We start from the raw sequence: 20648 nt of genomic DNA on the forward strand, positions 1-20648 counted from the left end.
GTCGGACGGCATGCGACCTAACGAGTTCTGTTACCATATATTTGGCATTCTTCCAGTCCAGTTTCTTCGACGGTCGATCTGTCTTGATGTTCTGAAGATTAAGCCAAACTTTGTCTCCGATCTTATATTGCTCCGAGGTTTGTCGATGATTGTTCGCGTATTCCTCGTACTGATCCTGAGCACTGGCTATCATAGCTTGTGCCATCTCCGAGGCTTCTTGAAGCCTGGCCACAAAAGCTTCTCCCTTGGCGACGGGGGATTGTCCTGTCGTTCGTAGTTTCTCCTTGGTTTCGATGGGGTCGACATGATAGCCATGTGTTGCAAAGAAGGGACTCATTCCGGTTGACCGTGCCGTTCGGTTGTTAATGGCTAGCATGACAGCAGCTAGTATTTCCGCCCAGTCGTCTTGGAAATAAGATGTAAAACATCTCAGGTACGCTTCGAGCTCCTGGTTCATCCTCTCAGTAGCACCATCAGTCTCGGGATGATATGCTGTCGACAGCCGCCTTTTGATCTTCATAAGCTTGCAAATACGCCGCCACATGTGGGAGACGAATTGCGGCCCTCTATCAGACACAATAGCCTTGGGGAATCCATGATGCCGAATTAAGCAGTCCTTTAAGGTTCGGGCAACTGCTTCTGTTGTGATCTCATTCATTGGCTCAAAGATGACACTTTTGAACAGCCTATCTGTGATGACCATTACGAAGGTGTTATTGTCCGAATCCGGTAGGTCTGTGATGAAGTCGATAGAAATTTCGCTCCATTGTCGGTCTGGGATTGGTAAAGGTTTGAGAAGCCCTCGACGTTTCTCTCGCCATACTGCTTTTTCCCCCACATACATCGCAATTCCGCACGAACTGACGCACGTCGTTCGATAATCCTGGCCAGGTGAACTGTCGACTAATGATTGCTTTGAGTAAATCCCGTCCAGGGTGCCCGGTAACTGCTGAATCGTGTGACTGCTGGATAATTCGCGTGCGGAGGGGCTCAAAATAGGGGATCCATATCCTATCCCTCCAGCATAGTCGTCTGCCCTCATCGATAGAGCACTCCGAAATAGAGATAGGGAGCCCCCATTGGATAGGGAACTGTCGATCGCCCCTTATCACTGCACCTCGGATAAGCCAATACCGGTTGTTTCGTTCAAGGCCTTGGTCCCAGAGCCGTCGGATGTCGTCTTCCAGAAATGGGTTCTCAGGGGGGTCTGACTTGTCCGATTCTTCGTCGTTTTCTTGGTCTCTGTCACCTCCTAAAACCCACCCGGCTGCAACCCTGACATGGCGGAGTCCAGGTGTTGTAACTAGTGAGGGCACGTAGGCTTTGTTCAGGCGAACAGAGTCCCCCATACTTCCTTGTAGCATTTGCTGATGACGGGCTCGGAGTCTTTCATCGGTAATGTCCTTCGGTAAGTCCTGGTCACGTCGGGAGAGTGCGTCAGGGACAACAGCTTCGGCGCCTGGTCGATGGATTATCCGGAAGTTATACTTCGATAGCTCCAGTGCCCATCTCATCTGTCGTTCGGACAGTTGCTGTTTCTTCATGAAAAACTCCAGATTTTTATGGTCTGAGAGGATTTCAAATTCCTTCATACTGCGTAACATGCTTGACCACTCGTCGAGACACTTCACTATGGCTAGAAGCTCCTTGTCATGGATCGGGTAATTGACTTCTGCTGGGGTGCTCCTCCTTGAATAAAAGCAGACAGGGCGCCATTTCTTGTCCTCGCATCGCTGAGAGAGCTCCCCTCCAATAGTATAGCCGGACGAGTCTGGTTGTACGCGGGTTTCTCTTTCGGGGTCGAATTTTGTCAAAACAGGGGCACAAACTAGCAGTTCCTTCAGTGTCTCGAATGCCTGCTGGCACTCGCTCGTCCAATTGAATGCCACGTCCTTTTTTGTCAGATGAGTGAGAGGCACGGCAACCGTTGAGAAGTGAGGAATGAAGTCTCTGTAGTAGTTGGCAAACCCAATGAATCCTCGAACTCCTCGAACTGTGGTAGGGGGTTCCCATTCTCGAATTGCTTCAACTTTGTCGGGGTCGACACTGATCCCAGAGTGCTGTCGGAGTGAAGCTTATTCAGAGATTTCCGTGGGTCTTTCTGGCCGAAGGCGTCGCAGAGGCCACATACCGGTCATAGACCGTGACACTCATATGCTACTTTTCGGAGACTTTGACCGGTAGCTATTGCTTGAAGAGCTCGATAAATATGATCTTCGGTATATTAACTCATATTAGTGCAGAGAAGACGTACGTAAAATTTCGTAACGATTGAATCGATATTAGTAAAGATAAAAGAGGTTGAAGTTGGAGGCTAGCGGTGTTGATGAGGCATTTTTAGGTGTCCCACATGTGGGGGTGTCCCGGATGTGGGTGTGGGACGTTACTCATCATTCTCTTCTTCCTCCTCCTGCTTAGCTCGTGCATCAATCGACCCCAATATGTCCTCATTTCCATCCGCCTCGCCAACTGCGGCATCCACATCCGCGCGTAATTTGTCCGCTTTCTCGACATACCCAATTTCTCGCAGATACTCCTCCAGCGTAGAAAGCGTCGAAACAGACATCCCAATTCCCGTCTGATCACCAAGTGCCAAGCGGTTCATACACAATCCAATGACCTTGTCCGCCAGCTCAAGAATAGTCCCGTGGTTGCCCTCCTTGCGGGCGATAATCATCATGGAGTAATTGAGGTAGTGAAGGTGTTTAGGATACCGCTTGATCTCGTCGGAGCCCAGCACCTCAGCGATCAGCCGATGCGCCTCCGGGAACTTATTCTTCTCCTCGTAGAGATTGATGAGATGCAGCTTGATGCGGCATACCTGCGAGCCCGTGTCCAGGGGCATTTGCTCGAGCTTGTTGACCAGGCGGGCAGACGTGCGCTCCACCTCTGCGATATCTAGGAGGTCCTTAGATGCCAGGAAGGCGGTGACGGGACTGTGGAGAAACATGATCGATCTAGCTAAATCGCTGTTTGAGTCCAGTTGAGTCTCCGTGCTCTGAAGGAAACAAGATATCAGAGCCCGGGCGTTTCGTCGGAACTCGCTTGTGCTCATGCACGCTAGCATGTCCATGTAGAGGTACAGCGGGTGCTGCGATGATTGGTAAACAACGCGACACAGACCAGCAGCGTACTTGAACATGGACCTGGTGAGTTCAGGAACGATGTCGGACAGGTAGATGGCCGCCATGTACATATAAGCGAGTAGGCGCGGATCCGACATTTTGAGGAGGCTCCAGTAAAGAGCGAATCCGTCCTGGAACATCTTGAAGGCGTGTTTCGTTTTGCCCTGCTTAAATAACTCGGATCCACCGATAATGATATTATACCAGGCCAGTATTTTTGCTTCCCGAACACCGCATTCGGGTTCGGGGATGGCAGGCATCCATAGGCCTGTAGAGAACGCGCCGTAGATGTACTGTTGTGAAAGGTACATGCACTCCTCTGGCACTCGTACGACGTCGGGCGTCGTTAGCGAGAAGAGAAATGAGATTGGAGGTTCAGGGGAAGGGGCTCGGCAAGAGATAGGCGATGGCAGGGATGCATTCTCCTGAATCGTGCTTGTTTGCTTCAACTTTGGGGTCGCTTTTTTTGGTAGTTTTTGGATGCCGCCGTAAACATTCCCGGTGCCGGCCTTGGCCATCCCACTGGCCACATTCCGATCCCTGGAAACGACAATATGGCTGGTCCCGTTTTGCGTTTGCTCCCGACGGAGGAGATCATCAACATCGCGACGTTTGAAATTCTTGCGCAAGCCCCATTTCGATATGCGCAGCTTGTACATCTTGATTCTGATCCAGGGGTAAGCGATTGTTTTCGCCAACTATGGCAAGGGACTTACGTTCCATGAAAGTCATATTCCTGTTCCATGACTTCCATCACCCTCCTCAGCGTCATGTTCTGCTTCAGGTACAGGTCACTAATGATGCCGCGATGAGCCTCCCACGCATCCGGCGGAGCGTATTTACCCGGGGGGGTCATTGGCGTCATGGGGGGCAGCGTCGCAAACTGTCTTAATGCATTCGATTTCGATTGGCCCCGAACGTCACCGTTGCCGGTCCAGGGGACCGAAGGCTGTTGCCGCAAATCATTGATAGGGCATGAGATCAGCTATGAGGAGAGAACTCGAGGGTGGGGGTGGGGGCGGGAAGAACAATTATATGGGTGATGAGTCGCCGACCTCTGAAGTTGTCATTGTGGCCTGTCGCGACCGCTGAACGGTGCAATTCGCTCCGTCAGTGCCGAACCAATGAGAAATTGCAAATAAGATCCTCTCTATGTATGGTTACATCCGGAAATGCCACACATAGCCGAGCCGATAAAGGGACTGTGTGCTAGCTTATACCGACCGTTAACAACCTTTTCTCCGCTATTCTGTCTAATAGCGCCGGGATCACTATACCTAAGTCGTTAGACTGCTTAAAGGCGTATCTATATTGAATGAACGCGATGCTCACACCACATTCACATGCCGGTCGGCACTTGAAGTAACTTCCAGGGATCAGCCGTAGTAGATATGGTGATTAGAGAGACAAAATCCTGGCTTATACACAGAGTGGACTAGATGGGTTCGTTCATTCTTCTATTGGGACGTTCAGCATTGCCAATGCTTGGATAAACGGTGCGACGTGAGTTTGTAATAGCCAAGCTATTTTTATTTAGAAAAATATTATCTTTTACTATACTGCCTTACAGAAGCCTACGGCTTATGAAGGCAGTGGAATAGACTAGCTACTATCTACGAAAAAGGTAATAGGGGCCTGTGCCCCCATCTCCTAGGCTGTTATACCTAGAAAGAAGGGTAAATACTGTCTCGTTTTTTCCTCCGCAAATACTAATAACCTTTCCCTCGCAGTCTAGCTATCCTTGGTGTAAATACCAATTCCTCGTAGATATGTTCGTACTATCTAAGTAGTTAAGTAGTCCTTTTCTACCTATTTTAGTATTAAATAGAGTGTAGAGAGAGTGGTAGGGCTTTTAGGTCTGTCCTGGGAGCCAAGCTCTCTACTAGGGCACCGCGAGAAGCACTCTTGCTCCTACTGAAAAGGATTGAACCAGACTGTCTTCGTGGGGCTGCCTAGCTCTAGTTGTACATGAGCAAGGAAGCTATCAAGATAACGAGGACTATGGTATCCAATAGCCTTCATTGCTAAAACAGATTTTGTCCAATAACTAAACATGATTCTCGCTTCATACGTCCAAGGCCGTACGTGTAACACTTATCATATATCAGTTGCGTATCGCACAGAACTTATTATATCAGCACCCTTGCTAGTGCTACTAGATCGAACTAGAAACCCTGGAACCGCCGCATCTGTAACGTTCGTTGATCCAACTCAACCAAGACCAGGGCTTATGGCAATTATGATCTGGAAGTTTCTACGCTCTTCGTTTAGATTTGCTACTCAAAATGTAGGGCACACAAACTGATTATTGATCATGACTCGGGTCCCTTCGAAGCCCTCATATGATGAACCAACATTGCATAAAGCTATGCAAGCCGGCGACGATGTTCTTGGACACCAGAAAACACCACCTAACAACTCGAGAAAAAGAACATACAGCCAAGACCAAAAAGTGCGTACAGAGGGAAGCGGGTCCCCGTGTCACCATCTCAACAGTATGAGAACGGGCAAAAGAGGAGGATTCCTCCCATTTCCCCCAACACCTCGGCGTGGGCGATATTCCCCATGATCCCCGTTGCCGGCTCTCCTGCTCCAGCCTCCAGCTCACATTAATATCGAAGCAAAGCAACGACCCAGAAAATCCCTACTTCGCTCTCCAACTGAGTCTGAGTGCCAACACCGAAAAGACAAACTGAACCCAGGTCTAACGCCATGATAGAAACTTTCTGACCATGCCAGAAAAGTCTCGAAGCCATCGCAGCGTGGGATACAAATATCGTTCAAGTTCACCCATTTATCGAAGTTCGTTCATCGTGTCAAATTACTCAGTATTGATAGAGGGCTCCTCTTGGTCAAGGGTCGCAACCTCTGATCGTTAGACAGGCTCGAACGAGCCTCTGCCATCTGAAACTCATCGTAATTGGTAGAGGAAGCGATGCTAGGGGATGTGGCCTCCGCCTATGGGCTGGCTATCTCCAGAGGAGCCCTTGACGCTTGAACATTGTTGATGGGGTTGCGACCGTAGTTTGCACCGTTCTTAGATGGCGTTGCCGAATTTGATGCTTCGCACAATACTCCAAACGGGATGTGAACTTTCGGGCTTGTCGCGTTCTGGTTCAAATTGGCCGGATCATCCGGATCAAGCGGCGTCGTTCTCCTGCTTGAACACGTCTCCTCTCTTGCTTTGATGCTCGAAAACCCCGACTCAATTCCACAGAATACCCAAGTCCACCCATTCTCCCGATTTTGCTGTGGGGTCGGTACCAACTAGGAGACATTGGTGAGTTGCTATGAATGTATATTTGGTGGATATTCTACAAGGGGGCAATATCAGGTATCAGACCCCTACTAGGGCTTCGGCTAGCCCTGGCCGACCAAGGTAGGAACACGTAAACTTGAAAATGTCTGCTAGATAGCTTATAATTTCGTCTCTCGTGGGCATTTTGCTGTTCCTACCGCGCTTAACTGTCCGAATGAAAGAGAAACGTCGATTTGCGACCCTATCACGTACTAGTATAAGAAGCGCTTCAAGCACCTTGGCTCTCTTTAATATTGCTGGACTTTCTCACAATCCAAGCTATATCAGCCGAGTTCGAGAGGCAATTCTCGTTCGCTCGTAGGAAAATGCCAGCCTAATGTACTAGCCTTAACGCAGAAAGTTGGCTTAATAAACCGGCTTAACCCCCCACTTATGTCTTTCCGGGAGGAGAAAAAACTCCGTAAGGTCCTCACGGCCACAGAGGCAGAGCAGATGACAAGGGTAAATACGTAGTTAACAGACCCTAGCGAGGATGAAGGTATTGGCGCCGGCGATAACAGTGGGGGTGACCACGAGATTGACGATAGTCTTACAATTTACGAACAATATTCACGTGAATACCCTCAAATCCACGAGCATGCTCCGTTGATACCCCATCCATCAATCCACCAGCTATGTTGCTTACTAATTCTACCACCAAACCACCAAACCACCAAGGGGCCATGCTCAATTGGTATTGAGTTGAGTTGAGGCTTGGTTGTCGATTTTTCCCGCAGCATAATGAGTGTCTGGGTTGTTCGAGATGAAGCATTCACCCAGTTTATTCTGATGCAATGAAAACACTTCAAAGTGTTGAGCTCCATTTCGTTGACAACGAAGCATGTATGCGAGTACTTGGCGCAATGCTGACAGGGTTTTGTTGCCAGGATGCCCACGGCGATATTAAAGACTCTTTGTAGAATGAAAGTTACCAACGTGGTTTGTCTGGCACGGGAAGGGTTGTTAAGCGCAAGGGTTATCATACTGCTCAAGTGGTTCTCCGTGCAAGTACGTGCACTGGGTTACTAAGCGCCACATACTTATTATGGAAGTTACACGCGAGAAACAGCGAATCAATTCTGGGTGTTGAATATATCGACAGCGAATAGAAATCTGATGAATCCAAGCCCCTGGGTTGATCCTAAATAATGACCACGTGAAGTGCACATGCCCAAATAACAACTTGGAAGACCACTGATTTATCAAAGGTTGACATTCTACCATTTGGTAGTTACAACTACCTCAATCTGTTCGTGTCAACCCGAATAATTCACTTTGTACGCCTAGAGATACCACCATCATTAATTGAATTTCCCATTATTGATGTGGACCTGTTATCCTTAATATCTAGACCTATTGCAAATCGTCATTTGTGAATGCCTTAAAGAGGGAAAGTGGGAGTAGCTAGGACTTGCAGCAACAAACTCACGCAACGCTCTCAGCTACATCTGCCAGTCTATACATGCAAAGCCCTCACTTAGACAGACCGGCTCGCTGGGCTTTACAGATTCCGCAGTGTCACTTAGGGGCTCCATGAACCCCGCCAACAAAGTTCAAAACAGTATAAGGCTAGTTCTTCTCTCCGTCGTGAAGGGCCTAGCTGGGTATAGACAACCAAAGTGGGCCCTTGGTAATTATGGGCAGGAATAACATTGAAGTTACATGGGCATGCGCTATCAACCTGTGATACTCTGATTGGCCTTTTATTTTCCACTCAGGTACGAGAATGCAGCACTACACTATTTCCCCACACAAGTACGAAAACCATACTCTTACACAAGAGGTTCGTTTTGGTATATTCTTTAATTTCTACTATTAAAGCCATATCTGACCTGTGAAAAACCCTCGAATGTTTTCGATACTCTGAAAGCAGGAGCGAGGTTTTCAGGCACCACGACAACGTTATGTCCTCTGACCAACCCGCCAAGGTATGCCGCTAGATTATGCAGAACCTACTTATCCTCACCGCGGCTCCCTGCTTCAGCGCCACCATGTATATGAGTATGGGCTAAGCTAAAATGTCGCCACAGCGCCTCGCTAGGACCGTAGTGCGCGCCGTTGAGTCTTTGCAGGGCACCGATGAATTTTTGTCCTCGCACGATATTTTTGTATATCTCATCAACGGGTTGCCCATGGGCTAGGTCATGCTCTTTTTCGCCCTGTTGCACCCACTGAGATTTGTGCGAGATGTGAGGTAGCCAGTCGACGATTTGGACGAGTGCCTCCCGTTGTCACAAAGTCGCTGAAGGACTTGAACCTTAGGACGGCTTGACGACTGGAAGCAATAGCTTGTGCGCAACAGCACGTGGGAGGGCAATCAAGAGAAGGAAAATGATAATACCCACATTTAATAATTCTTGAATATTCAGTAAATAATATCGTTATTTATAGCATACTTCACTTCAAATCCTACAGCTCAGATACATGGATTGTGAAACTCATGCAACCAGGATGGGATTCCATATTGGTAAGAGATTCGAAGACACATTCGATGGTTGCGACTTGCAATTCGCTCTTATAATTTCGCTAGATGAAAAGGCAACGCGTGCTTCATCACCACCTTGCCCACCTCAACGCAAGTTTAAAGCTCTTGGGAAGACGAAGATGGAGCCTGCGTATCATTGCTTCCGGGCTTCTTAAAAGCAGACAGGCGTGTCTCGAAGAGAGCGCAGCACATCTACTCGCTCGGATACATTTTGGTATTTCCATGTTGCGTTGAGCAAGATCTGGCCACCAAAGAGCAAGTCCACAGAGAGCCGATTCAGGAGTATCTTATCCAAAGGAACCCGAACACCTATGTTCGCATTGACGTCAATGATCGCTCTGATTATAAGTGAGACTTTCGTTGATTAAATTATGTTTTGATTTGTCATGACAGGGAGAAGATAATCCCGATGTCAGCTGGTTGAACCAGGTTGATGACAAGATGTCGATATCGACTTGTTGCAATCGGGGGTCAAATTTGCACTTAATGGAGTCATTGAGCCAGCTGTGGTTGACAATTCCTCTCGTAATTGCATATTACGACCAAAAGAAGCCTCGATTCGATAAGGGTGACATCAACCACCTCATTCATTCCCCGCTCGCGAAAAGCCCCCTGTCGAAGTTCCAAGAAATCAAGAAGCGGCTTAGTAAATTCCGCAGGCAGTGCTAGTCTAGCCCAAAATTTCGAATCGATCGGCGCTAGCAATGGAGTCCCATGGACCTCATTGCGGTCCTACAAATCGAATATCTATCGTCCATGGATGGCACGGCGACAACCTACCACACGACACCTTTTCCCGGTGACCACAAGAAGGCGGTTTCCTTGTGGCCTAGCCAACAAGTCTCTTCATAAATCAAGAAAATAATCATCCAACAGCAAAGAAATGACTGAATCCGACGAGAAGCTGCACTCTTCGCCGAAGTGGCTAAGTGGACTGGATCGCGTCTTTTGGACGCCGCCATGGTTGAGATGGAACCCTGATGGAAACAACCACGACCTAACCTGGGGACAAAACATTATCTTCGGATTCGTAAGTTGTGCCAGCGAATCTGCCTTAGACCGTTCGAGTATTTACTCTCTGAACAGACAGCAGCCTTTGGCGTGGCCAATCTGTACTACAACCACCCTATTCTCAATGTCCTGGCCGACGATTTCAAGGTCACCGGCGAGCGTGCCGCGCTTATTCCCACCATAATGCAAGCCGGCTATGCTGGCGGACTACTATTCATCGTGCCCCTTGGCGACATCATGCGCCGTCGACCTATGGTCTTGGGCCTCATGCTCGCCACAGCCGTCATCGTAAGTACTCATTCCCCGAACGCTCGGCGAAAGGAGAATTGACCTTAATCAGTGGATCGGCTTGACCCTAACTCGATCATTTTCCGTGTTTCTCGGCTTTTCATTTTTAGTCGGAATATTGACCGTCACTCCCCAGTTGATGTTTCCGCTCGCGATCCAATATGCGCCTCAGAGACATCGTGCAACCATGACATCCATTGTCATGTCCGGCGTTGTCTTCGGAATGCTTATCGCACGTCTCCTCGCCGGCATAATAACACAATACACTTCCTGGCGCAACGTCTATTGGATGTCCTTCGGCCTCCAGATCCTCATTCTCCTCCTCCTTACTGCCACAATGCCCGATTACCCCATCCTACGCCCAGACACCTCTTATCTGCGCAGCCTCTTTTCGATCCTCAGCCTCCCCTTTAAGAAACCCGTTCTCGCCCAACACGGCTTTATAGCGTTCTTTATTATGGCCATGTTTACCTCCTTCTGGACAACCCTGACCTTCCAACTCGCCGCCCCCCCTTTCAACTTAAGCACCCTGGCCATCGGTCTCTTCGCCCTCATCGGTATCTCCCCCGTTTTCCTCAACCCCGTCATCTCCCGCCTCCTGACCTCCAAGCTCCATCCCACGGGGACGTCCCTCATCGCCGGTCTCGTCGCGCTAGCGGCTGTTTGTGTGGGCACGTTCGTGGGCACCTTCTCACTCGCCGGTCTCGTTATCTGGGCGTTTCTCGGGGATCTCGGTATGAATACCCTCGTTGTCGCAAATAGGATGGCCATAGCGGGTGTGGACCCTAAGGCGCAGAATGCGGTCAACTCTGTGTATATGGTTCTCACTTTTTGTGGGCAGTTGTTTGGCACTGCGGTCGGGAATATGCTGTATGCGAGGGGTGGATGGGTTCATAGTGGGGCCTTGAGTATTGGGATGGTAGGCGCGGCGCTACTCTTGATGCTGGTTAAGGGGCCTCATGAGAAAGGATGGGTTGGGTGGCGTGGGGGATGGGATCTGAAGGATAAGACGATTGGAGAGACAGCCCGCTCGGGGAATGATGTTGAAACTGGGGCTGAACCGGGAACTCAAGAGGTTGAGGGAATGTCGGGGCGAGACTCGTCTCTCGGGGATCAGCTGGGCGAGAACTCAGGTGAGACGAAGGCGAAGGACACAGTGGACACAGCACAAACTTAACTTGAACATAACATTGTTCCGCTACTCCTCAACTCTCTTTCATATGGGTTTCACCACACAAAGCCTCCATACCAAAATTACAGGCTACAACGTTATACTCAGGTGGTAGTCATGACATACATCTTGTCATTATCATACATAACACAAGGAGTTCGACCGTGGACAATGTATCCAATCTGGCCAGACTATACCCGTAATTAAGGTTAACGTTCAGACGTCAGACCCTGATTTGGGTCCGTATTTTACCGTTATAAGCTGAGCATCCTGTCATCCTGCGGCAACATTACGTCCTATAGCAGCTCAGCCCTTGTCCTTTTTAAGATATTCAGGAGGGCATAACGCTCGTTTTGGATCCTCGAAGCCGTCACATCGGCTCCATCTGTCAACCACGGGGAGATAATGACTCAGCATCATACCTTCGATGACGCTGGCTCGCTCTGTCGCTTTGTCGTCTTGCTAAAGTCCCCAACTGGTAGCACGATGGGGAAGTCGACCGACTGGAACATCATGGAGAGAAACGTATACCACCCAATTGCAGTGGTGGTGAATGCACACGCACCAGCAGTCTGAAATAGCCGATGTTAGCGACCAGCCATAAACATCATCCGAGAAATCGTGGCATTAGCTCTTACCACGAGAAAATTACCAGCCAGCTTAGCGTTGCCCGCGTAATTAGACGCAAGAACAAAATACGCCGCCGTCACGAAACCGAAGACCAGAGTGAGGGTAACGAACATGAGGAGAAAGACTAAGTTCGTTCGTATGGCGCAGATCATGTATACGAAGCAGAGGATCATCATCGAGAGGGCGAAGAAGCCTTCACAGAATTAAGTCAGCCATTCCTATCTTAGTTGCAATTACCCTTTCCGGGCGAGCTCACCAAAACTGGCATTAAACCCCTTCGTCTTCAACCCCTCCACCGCTGCGGCCCCTGTAGGCGCATACGCAGCATATGCATTGAACTGCGGCATCAACGTAGCGCCAAAGGTGAGCCAGAAGGCGCCGAAGGAGGAGAATACAACGGCGGGGAAGGTGTTGCGCCGGATGTATTCGAGGATTCCCCCGAGTAGCATGAGGACGCCACCAAAGAAGAGGAATGCAGGTCTAAGGGGGAATGTTAGTCAGACTTTTGAATTGTTTGTCGTCTTAATCGACTTAAATTAGGGGAGAGGGGCGTGCACGTACGTATTAGCTGCTCCTCCGCCGCTGGCCCCGCGCCAGCCCATGAGATCGCAGGCGAGGGGGCCAACAGACATGAGGACACCGCAGATGGCGCTAGGTTTGTGTTAGTTTCTTTGTTATCCCAGTCGAGATGGATACATATCTGAGAGGGGAATTAATACGTACATTGGCGCCGGGTTAGCCAAGGGTGGAGCTGGCGCTGGAGCTGGAGCGGGAGTTGGGTTGCCATTGTTGGGGGGTGTAGGAGAGAGGCGGTTGAACTCCCCCTTCGCAGTGCCCGGAGGCGACATGAAGAGTTGCTCAACACTTTCGTGCGTGATGGGAATCTTCGAAGGTGCTCTGATCATCGGTCGTCTATGATCATTTCTAAAGAGAGGACCGTCGTCGGTGAACATTTTGTGAGGAGAGTGCAAAGAGCTGTGATCTGAATACTCGTCGTTATGGTAGAAACTGCAGTCGCGGTGATGGGAGTAGCTGCTTGGGCTTTTCTGGTGTTTGAACATCTGTTCCATGGTGTAGTTTGACATTTAGGGAGTCTTGAAGTGTAATTTGGTGGCATTCACCCTCAATAGTTGCAGGAACTGGTTACATAAAGTCAGTTTACGTGCGGCAGATAATTGTGCTATATAGATTTCACAATCCGGCTTCGGGAGCCGAAGAAGTCACAACTATCCGAATTCTAGAACCTCGAGCTCCTAAGAGAAGTAGTTACCGAGATGGACCCCAGAAAACGCTAAAAGTGCCGATCGATGCAGGGAGCCCAGGAGAAGCAGTGCCGATAGTTCGTGGTGAAACACTTCAACGTCCGATTGTTGTACGATCATAATAGAGATGGGCATTCACCCAGGGCGGTGGTAATGGGTCAAGGATTATGTTAAATCTACGACGCTAGCCGAACTGTATTTCAAGATAAAGCCGTTCTGGCCAAATCCCTTAGATCCTTGATATCCCAGCTTAATGGGCAAAAGGCTGTCTAATGTATTCTTGGCGTCCCAACTTGATAGGCGAACCGACTTATATTCTCCCAGCGTACCACGTGAAACAAGGATGTCCAAGGTTGCAAACGACTTATATGCTTTACTTAATGTCCGTCTGTTGGTGTGCATTTGATCAAATCGAGATCTGGCCTCGGACATTTTAGGCTAGGCGAGCCCAAAGTAATGGCGATGTCTGCACAAATTGAATGTTTACCAAAGTGCTGCGAATCCAGAACATTTCTTTCTGCAAGGTAGTAGCTTCTTATAGGACGACTGGCTCTAGAATATCGAGAGATGAGCTGCTCGACTGATCCGATTGGCAGAACAAAGTGCCAACTGTGTCATGGTGCTAACTATCTTCTGTCCGAGAGCTCTCCGGTTGTACGAACACTCATACTGCTAACGGGTCCCTCGCACTAGTACACATATCAATGCCTTCTCATATTCGGCAAATCTCGCAAAGCAGCATTGTGCTGTCACGAAACATCGGCAAAGGATAAGCCCTCATACCTGCGATGTGCTTCTGGCAACCTTGACTTCATTTTGTTTCCTTAGACCACGCGCCAAGCATTTGGTTCGAAGCAAGGGGTATATGTAATAGCGTGTTCCACATGGTTTGCGAAATTTTATGCACCCGATTAGGCGTTCCTTCGGAAATATATCGACTAAGGTTCCCCTTTCCAGCTTATATATCTCATTCAAAAACCTGAAGAAATACACGAAGTGCATTATTTCTGACCATGCTTTTCTCATGCAAAGTTAAGCTTGTATTGGAGTGTTTCCTCCGATTGGATCAAGGGCGCGTGTTATCATCCACGAGTCTAAATGACATGGGCTGGACAGTACACATTGATGATTTTTTCCCGAAGCTGTTATACAATGAATGTGTACACCTTTGAACAGGTATAAACCACCCTCCCAGCCCTGGATCTCTCAATTTGTCGTCTTCCAACCCCCAGCCCCCTTCCCAAACCAAAACACTCATCCCTTTGGTGAGCAGCAACAGCAAGGACTATACGCTGACACAACACACTAACACAGCATGTTGGGTTCCTCCTCTCATTCCTCCCGAAATAGATTCGGATCATGTCGCGCGAGTCAGTCGAAGGGTTGTCGACGCTTTACATCTAGCTCGGCTCCATATCCGGATTCTGCGTCATTGGTAACATCATGATGCTTCCGTCAAATGAGATAAATAGTGGCTGCTGCCAAATCAACAATCACTTCTCGTGCATCAGTGATCTTCTGGGCATACTACAGGCAATCTTTTGGATTGTGTGACCAGTCTTAGACAGCCCTAACCCATTGCCCCAACTCCGTGTCCGGATTGCTAAAATCTCCGCTCAAATACAGAATTTTCATGTACATTTACTAATTCGAAGAAGCCGACGCCAAGATGACCTACCGTCCTGCACTTGAATCATGCACCACGCACTCAGCCCCGCGCAGATTAACTATGTGCTATAGGCTGAGGTTATTGTCAGAGAACAGAATGCCATAGGCACCGGTGGGACACCGGTGGGGCTCTGGTGTAGGGACGTGCGAGTCATGACACGATATGGAAGTCTTGGTTTGCGGAACAATCGGAGAAACTAGTGCTCCGCGGCTCCGACGCCGGGTTCTAGCTATCTATGTAAGGGGCGGAGGCCCGGGAAGAAGATAGAGAGAGGGGAGATCAATGCATCATCATGGGCACCCCTACCTGAGACCGCCAGTGACCACCCGGTGCTACGTAGGAGGGACGCCCGTTACTCCCCATCACTCTGTACTATTGCCTTCGGCCTAGCCGTACCCTGACAGTTATTCGGAAACAGCGTCATCAGGTGTACGGCGACGGAGATGCTGTTCGTGGAGACTTTGTTAATGATGCTAGCAACCATAAAAGCCAGAAAGATGAAGAATGTAGCAGCCCTTCCGTTGGACAACTGCCAGCTGTCAACGATGATCTCTGGCTGCACGAAATGTTAGCCACGGACTATGCATCAGATCTTCTCATTGCCTAGCTAGATGCGGTGTCAACAACGATGGTGTATTGCTCTTCCCTGAATGGGAGGACGATCAGGAGATTTGCGGAAACGCACCGGCGAGACGCCATGCACAGCTATACCGACACACTGTCACCGTGCCGTCGGTTACATTTGCCCAAGATTCGTGGTCCTCTGGGCGAAATATTAGCTAGATTTTAGCTCAACCTATCACTGAAATTGTAATGTTACTCCTTGACGTACCCCACGGTCCAATTGAACACTTCTTAAGACCTCGTACAATAAGATATAAGTTAATTCAACTATAACGTAAAAAATAATTAAAACTACTCGGAACTATCTTCTTCAGATATCTCTTTACTATTCTGACAAGTACACATATTACGACCGGGCTCTCCGCACGTCCTACAGCGTTGCTGAAGTATCTCTGGCCTCCTCGTACGACTACGACTCCAGCGCGATTTATTATCTAACTCTCCGTTAACTAGCTTCTGAGACTGTAAATCTTCTCCAGCTTGTATACGAAGTGATCCTCCATACTGTAAACGTTTTTTTCTCGTATAACGCCGCCGGCTAAGTGTCTCATTTGCCTTTCGAAGCGCGGCGTTCTCACCCTCTAAAAGAGCAAGCCGGTGCATAACCTGCGTCGTACCCTTCGCAAACTGGTCAAGTGCAGCAAGTGTAGCTGTCGGAGAGCTATTTTGATGTCGTATAACTCGGTTTTCCACGTGTTCGGTCTGGGATTGTGCCTCAATTGGGTTATTTGGGGTCTTCGACTCCCAGATAATAGGAAGGCCAGACGAGGTACCCGGAGGTGTTGGAGTATGTAACTTCACATCTAACTGCGAAATCACATATTCCGGATCGTACGGTACGAGTCCTGCCCCTCGGAAACCTCCCTGGATATTTGATATCGTAAAAGTTGCCTGGAACGCTTTTAAGAACGCGGAGAGGAAGTCCTCCTTCGAGATATGGGTAATATGTGCCTGCATAAGATCCTCAATTTCTTTACCGTACGCTCTTTTCAGTGCACGAAAACAGCCGATATCGAGAGGTTGGAGCTTATGCGACGAATGAGCAGGCATACAGAGTGTGATAATAGAGTTTTCTTTACAGTAGAGCTCGAAAGCGGTCGAGTGGTGGCTCTCGTGGCCGTCGAGAATTAAGAGGCGATAAACACCTTTCGTACGAAGCTTTGTATGTTGATCGAAATGTCGAATCCAGTCCTCGCCTCTTTCATTTGTAGTCCAGCCATTTTTCGTAACCACGATAACCCAATCCTTTAGTAGTAGGCTATTTTCGTACCACGAAGATAGGTGAGTTTTACCAGCAAAGATGATATACGGAGGGATAGTATAACCGTCCGATCCGATGCCCCGGATAACTGTAACCCATTCCCTATTCCCTTGCTGTACTGCTCTAGGTCTTCCACGTCGATCAGAGGTCGTTACAACTATCTCGGATGAGATTTGACCCATAAGAAACCCAGTCTCGTCAAAATTATAGATATCCTCCTCTTGAATTCCATACTTATTAATTGTATTCCGTACGAGATAAAACCACGCGCGGTACGCGTCGGGATCTTCGCAGAGGACTCTCTGGTAGTCGATTCTTCGATTAAAACGCGTCCGGAGGTCTGGTTGTCGTCGTACGAAGCTCGAAGCCCAGTTAATACCGACGCGTCCTGCGTCGCGTTGGTGGAGTAGTCGATTCGCCATATCTTCAACGCCACTTATTCGAGGAGGAAATGATCGTGAATCTAGGTCGACTATGTAGCGTACGATCGCGTCTTCTTCGGAATAGGTAAGCTTTTGCGTTGGTGATCGTATATCCTGTCGTGAAGTACCGCCGCGATATCGGTGCCGTAAGGTTGTATGAGGGATATTATAGATCCGTGCTACGGATCGTACGCTTAGTTTGGGGTTATTTTGAAGCGCTTGAAGCGCTAATTGAATATCGCTTTCTTCCCAATTACGTGCCATTGTAGAAGGTGGAAAATAAGGGATAAAACCTAGGTTGTACGGAAATGCGCGAAAGTGTTCCATTGGACCGTGGGGTACGTTAGTTATTATTAAGTTTCTTTGTTAGGTGGTATAAACTAGGTATATACTCCGCTAATGCTGGGTATACCTAATTGGTTTGCTGATAAGGCTGGATTTAGTATACCCGCTTACAGGCAATTCTCGACTTAGCTTGATGCGTATAAGAAATATCTTCTCACTACCTGTTACCTCACACCTCCAAATGAAAATAGGAAGATACATAACCTTGACCAAGACGGCATTCTGATGCTCTTTCAATATGTGCACGGTTTGGCAATTTGAAACGCCAAGACAGCAACACTGGAAGCTTGGCGTGTCATGAGACGACACTTGAACAAATTTCTGCCGCAGCTCGAACTCAACCAACATTAACAGCTGCAACAGTCACAAATCTGCGTCCCTAGATGCTGATAACTACCATAATGCATATCCCAACGACATCCAGCCTCTTCCTAGTTGTTCTCGGCGCCCTCTACCTCACGCCCGCCTGCGCGCAAAGGCGGAAAATGCAACCGGTCATGGTCGACGGGGCCGTCCAAGAATCCGAAGCAGACCTAGGCGAAAACGCCATGATCGAGTCCATCTTGCCTTCGAACATAACCACTACCCAACCCACAGCTGCCCCAGCCGCTGCAGCACCGCCAGCCCCTCCTCCCGAACCCTACACGCCCATCAACGCGCTCCTCTTCTCTGGCTCGCCAGGGCCCAAAAACTGCCGTGGGCACGTAATCATGAATCTTGCTGTGCCAAAACCGGGGCCTGCGACGCCGCAATGCTACAACACCCCCGGCGTAGTGAGCTGTGCGAATTTCATGGCGAATAAGGATGATGGGTGCGAGGCCAGATTATTCGCCGAGCCGGATTGCAAAATGTTTGTCAATTTGGCGGTGTTCATACCGGAGAAGAGGACCATGGGCGGTGTTTATAGGAGTATGGAGATTACGTGTGGGGTGGAAAGCGTAGAGCCGGCGCCGTTGAATCTGGGGGCGCTGCAGGTTCAGCATTAGGTGGGAAAGAAGGTTACGAAGGATTGGTCCTTTCTGGTTGGACTGAGTTGGCCTTAATTTCGGAGAGGAATGCGGTGATCTGTCTGAAGGCATAATTATATTCGCTTGTCGGCTGGTGTAGTTGGTCACTTCGCTGGTAGATAAGTCCCGATTTGAGCCTCGCCCACTTGGGTCGGTGACGAGTCGCGGGTTCGAATCCCGCAGCTGACACACAAGGGGGTTTAGTCAACCCTTACGGCGCGCTGCCCACCTTGTTGACTTCGCCTACCTAGCGATAATAGGGAGATTGGTGCAGTTTAGGATTACGAGCATCCTAGCCAGTCGACCGTCAAGCACTACGTCGGCGGAATATAACTCGACAGCCGGTCCAGAATTCGAATCGTTAATCCGACCCCTTATCGGACCTCGCCTTTCCGATAACGCTCGTCGGCGAACCCGTCCCCTCACGATAGAAGGCGCGCAGCACGCCCTCTCGCCGCGATTCTTGCGAGCGTCTGACCACGTTACGGTCTATCCACTTGAGCGTATGGTTGAGATGTATACGCTCGACGAGAACCCCAATTAGCAGATACTACGACTTGTCGCGACAAAAAAATAGTCGAGCATCTTCTGCACATCAGCAGCATCCCACCCCTGAGGACGAATTTAAGTGCCACATTACCACACTTATCGGTAGTTCAGGCAGGGGTTGTAGCACAGACTTAGGGAGGGACAGGAGGTTTAGTAGTCATTTGGCTACAAGTTTACCTGTATAACCGCCCGACGCGGCTTAAGGGCCCGCTATATCATCTATAGCCCCTTAAGGGAGTACTTGTAGAGGTACCGAGGGTTAACACCTACGGCGTATTTAATATTATTTTATATTCGCTTATATAGAGTTTGTTCGTGCCAATATGGCAGTTGGGTTGGAGTTTCACAGGCCGATGTCACTATCGTAGACCCGCAAACAGCCACAATGCAACTAGCTCGGCCATAGCTCACGATACTAGTTAAAGTGGTTCGTGCATAGCCATCGTCACTTGGTTCCACCCTACCCGCACTGGCAACACACTATAACTATCTCTCTGTGTGCCCCAACAATACTTCAGTACTGGCAAATAACAGAAACTTCATTCAGAGCACCATATTTTCATCTACATAGTGATTTGATCAATAGCTTGACTTGAGGGACGATTGAGATGTCAATTGATCGCCAAAAGTTGCGGAGCACTATAGTATCTGGTATATACCCACTCGTAGCTCATTATAAGATCATGGAGGATTGTGATGTTGATTGAGCTAAGTTAACCTCCGTCAGGTGTAACGGTAGAATGTTACCTATCTAACTAGTGTACATTGTTACGGAGTAACTAGGGCTCCGCCAGTGGACTGTGTGCCACTAGTCCTCTGTTATAAGATATCGACGACATGATGCAAAGCCAATCAATCGGATGGGGGAAGAGACGGTGCGACTATAATGGAGTCTAGGGATGGCTCGGTCTTTCAGTGTCATAAACCGGCATAATCTGATTATCCAACCTGGATTCACCGCTTATTTTTCATCACCGGAGCCCACCTCGGCCAAAGAACCTTCCTGAAGCGGCGCCATTTGAAGAATAAAATAGAGCACCGAAGTCACCCATCTTGGATGAAACCTGACTTCCCAGACGAGAAATTTGGCGCCTTTCCAGCAATTGAGGATATAGACTGATCTCAGTAAGGACCGTAACCTAGGATCCGCTTGGTCCAAAATTAACGTCACCCGTGGACCAAAGAACCACCCTTCGGTTATTTTGCATTGTGGCTTTCTTTTCTGGAATCGCATCCTGCAAAGACCCTTACTACTCCATTACCCGTCCTCGACTAGGTCCACAATCAGTCCATTAACATCTCTAGAATCCTTTCTAGCCAGTATCACGAAACATGAGACCGAGCCGAGTGCTTCCATTCGGAACCAACTACCTTAAGGTATTGAGAAATTATCAATGGACATGCTGATCATCCATTAGGAAGACATAGCGAACCCGTGATCACTATCCCGCTTCCCACCAGAGATTAGAAGGATGATCTCCGAGTACATGCTTGCTAAGAA

General features: G+C 48.9%; 4 protein-coding genes and 1 non-coding gene across 5 annotated transcripts; 3 read left to right on the forward strand and 2 right to left on the reverse strand.

Annotated features, from left to right (window-relative positions):
* Positions 1-2268: 2268 nt before the first annotated feature.
* On the reverse strand, positions 2269-4227 carry BCR38DRAFT_525544 (Clr5 domain-containing protein). Its single transcript, XM_040865326.1, has 2 exons — positions 3842-4227; positions 2269-3791 (listed from the first exon to the last, which is right to left on the reverse strand). The coding sequence occupies exons 1-2, from the start codon at positions 3988-3990 to the stop codon at positions 2384-2386; spliced, it is 1557 nt and encodes a 518-aa protein (XP_040714421.1). The 5' UTR covers positions 3991-4227; the 3' UTR covers positions 2269-2383.
* Positions 4228-9791: 5564 nt separating this feature from the next.
* On the forward strand, positions 9792-11384 carry BCR38DRAFT_486852 (major facilitator superfamily domain-containing protein; the record flags this gene model as incomplete). Its single annotated transcript, XM_040864080.1, has 3 exons — positions 9792-9938; positions 9995-10207; positions 10260-11384. The coding sequence occupies 3 exons, from the start codon at positions 9792-9794 to the stop codon at positions 11382-11384; spliced, it is 1485 nt and encodes a 494-aa protein (XP_040714422.1).
* Positions 11385-11794: 410 nt separating this feature from the next.
* Positions 11795-13050, reverse strand: BCR38DRAFT_395655 (GPR1/FUN34/yaaH family-domain-containing protein; the record flags this gene model as incomplete). The annotated part of the gene is made up of 4 exons (XM_040857636.1): positions 12570-13050; positions 12265-12488; positions 12017-12201; positions 11795-11950 (listed from the first exon to the last, which is right to left on the reverse strand). The coding sequence occupies exons 1-4, from the start codon at positions 12638-12640 to the stop codon at positions 11795-11797; spliced, it is 636 nt and encodes a 211-aa protein (XP_040714423.1). The 5' UTR covers positions 12641-13050.
* Positions 13051-17766: 4716 nt separating this feature from the next.
* BCR38DRAFT_439163 (uncharacterized protein) lies at positions 17767-18756 on the forward strand. The gene has a single exon (XM_040860615.1). It carries the CDS (start codon positions 17975-17977, stop codon positions 18575-18577), a length of 603 nt encoding a protein of 200 aa, XP_040714424.1. The 5' UTR covers positions 17767-17974; the 3' UTR covers positions 18578-18756.
* Positions 18685-18787, forward strand: BCR38DRAFT_t220. The gene has a single exon. It is a non-coding gene; the product is annotated as a tRNA-Thr (tRNA).
* Positions 18788-20648: the final 1861 nt, after the last annotated feature.

The sequence above is a fragment of the Pseudomassariella vexata genome, assembly GCF_002105095.1.
Source record: "Pseudomassariella vexata strain CBS 129021 chromosome Unknown BCR38scaffold_9, whole genome shotgun sequence".
Lineage (NCBI taxonomy): Eukaryota > Fungi > Ascomycota > Sordariomycetes > Amphisphaeriales > Pseudomassariaceae > Pseudomassariella > Pseudomassariella vexata.

Bases quoted from the DNA above. Each gene is read 5' to 3' on its own strand.
- BCR38DRAFT_525544 (XM_040865326.1), bottom strand. From the start codon at position 3,990: ATGACGCCAATGACCCCCCCGGGTAAATACGCTCCGCCGGATGCGTGG. The intron at 3,792-3,841 runs GTAAGTCCCTTG...CCCCTGGATCAG, and splicing joins GAATATGACTTTCATGGAAC to AATCAAGATGTACAAGCTGC.
- BCR38DRAFT_439163 (XM_040860615.1), top strand. From the start codon at position 17,975: ATGCTGATAACTACCATAATGCATATCCCAACGACATCCAGCCTCTTC.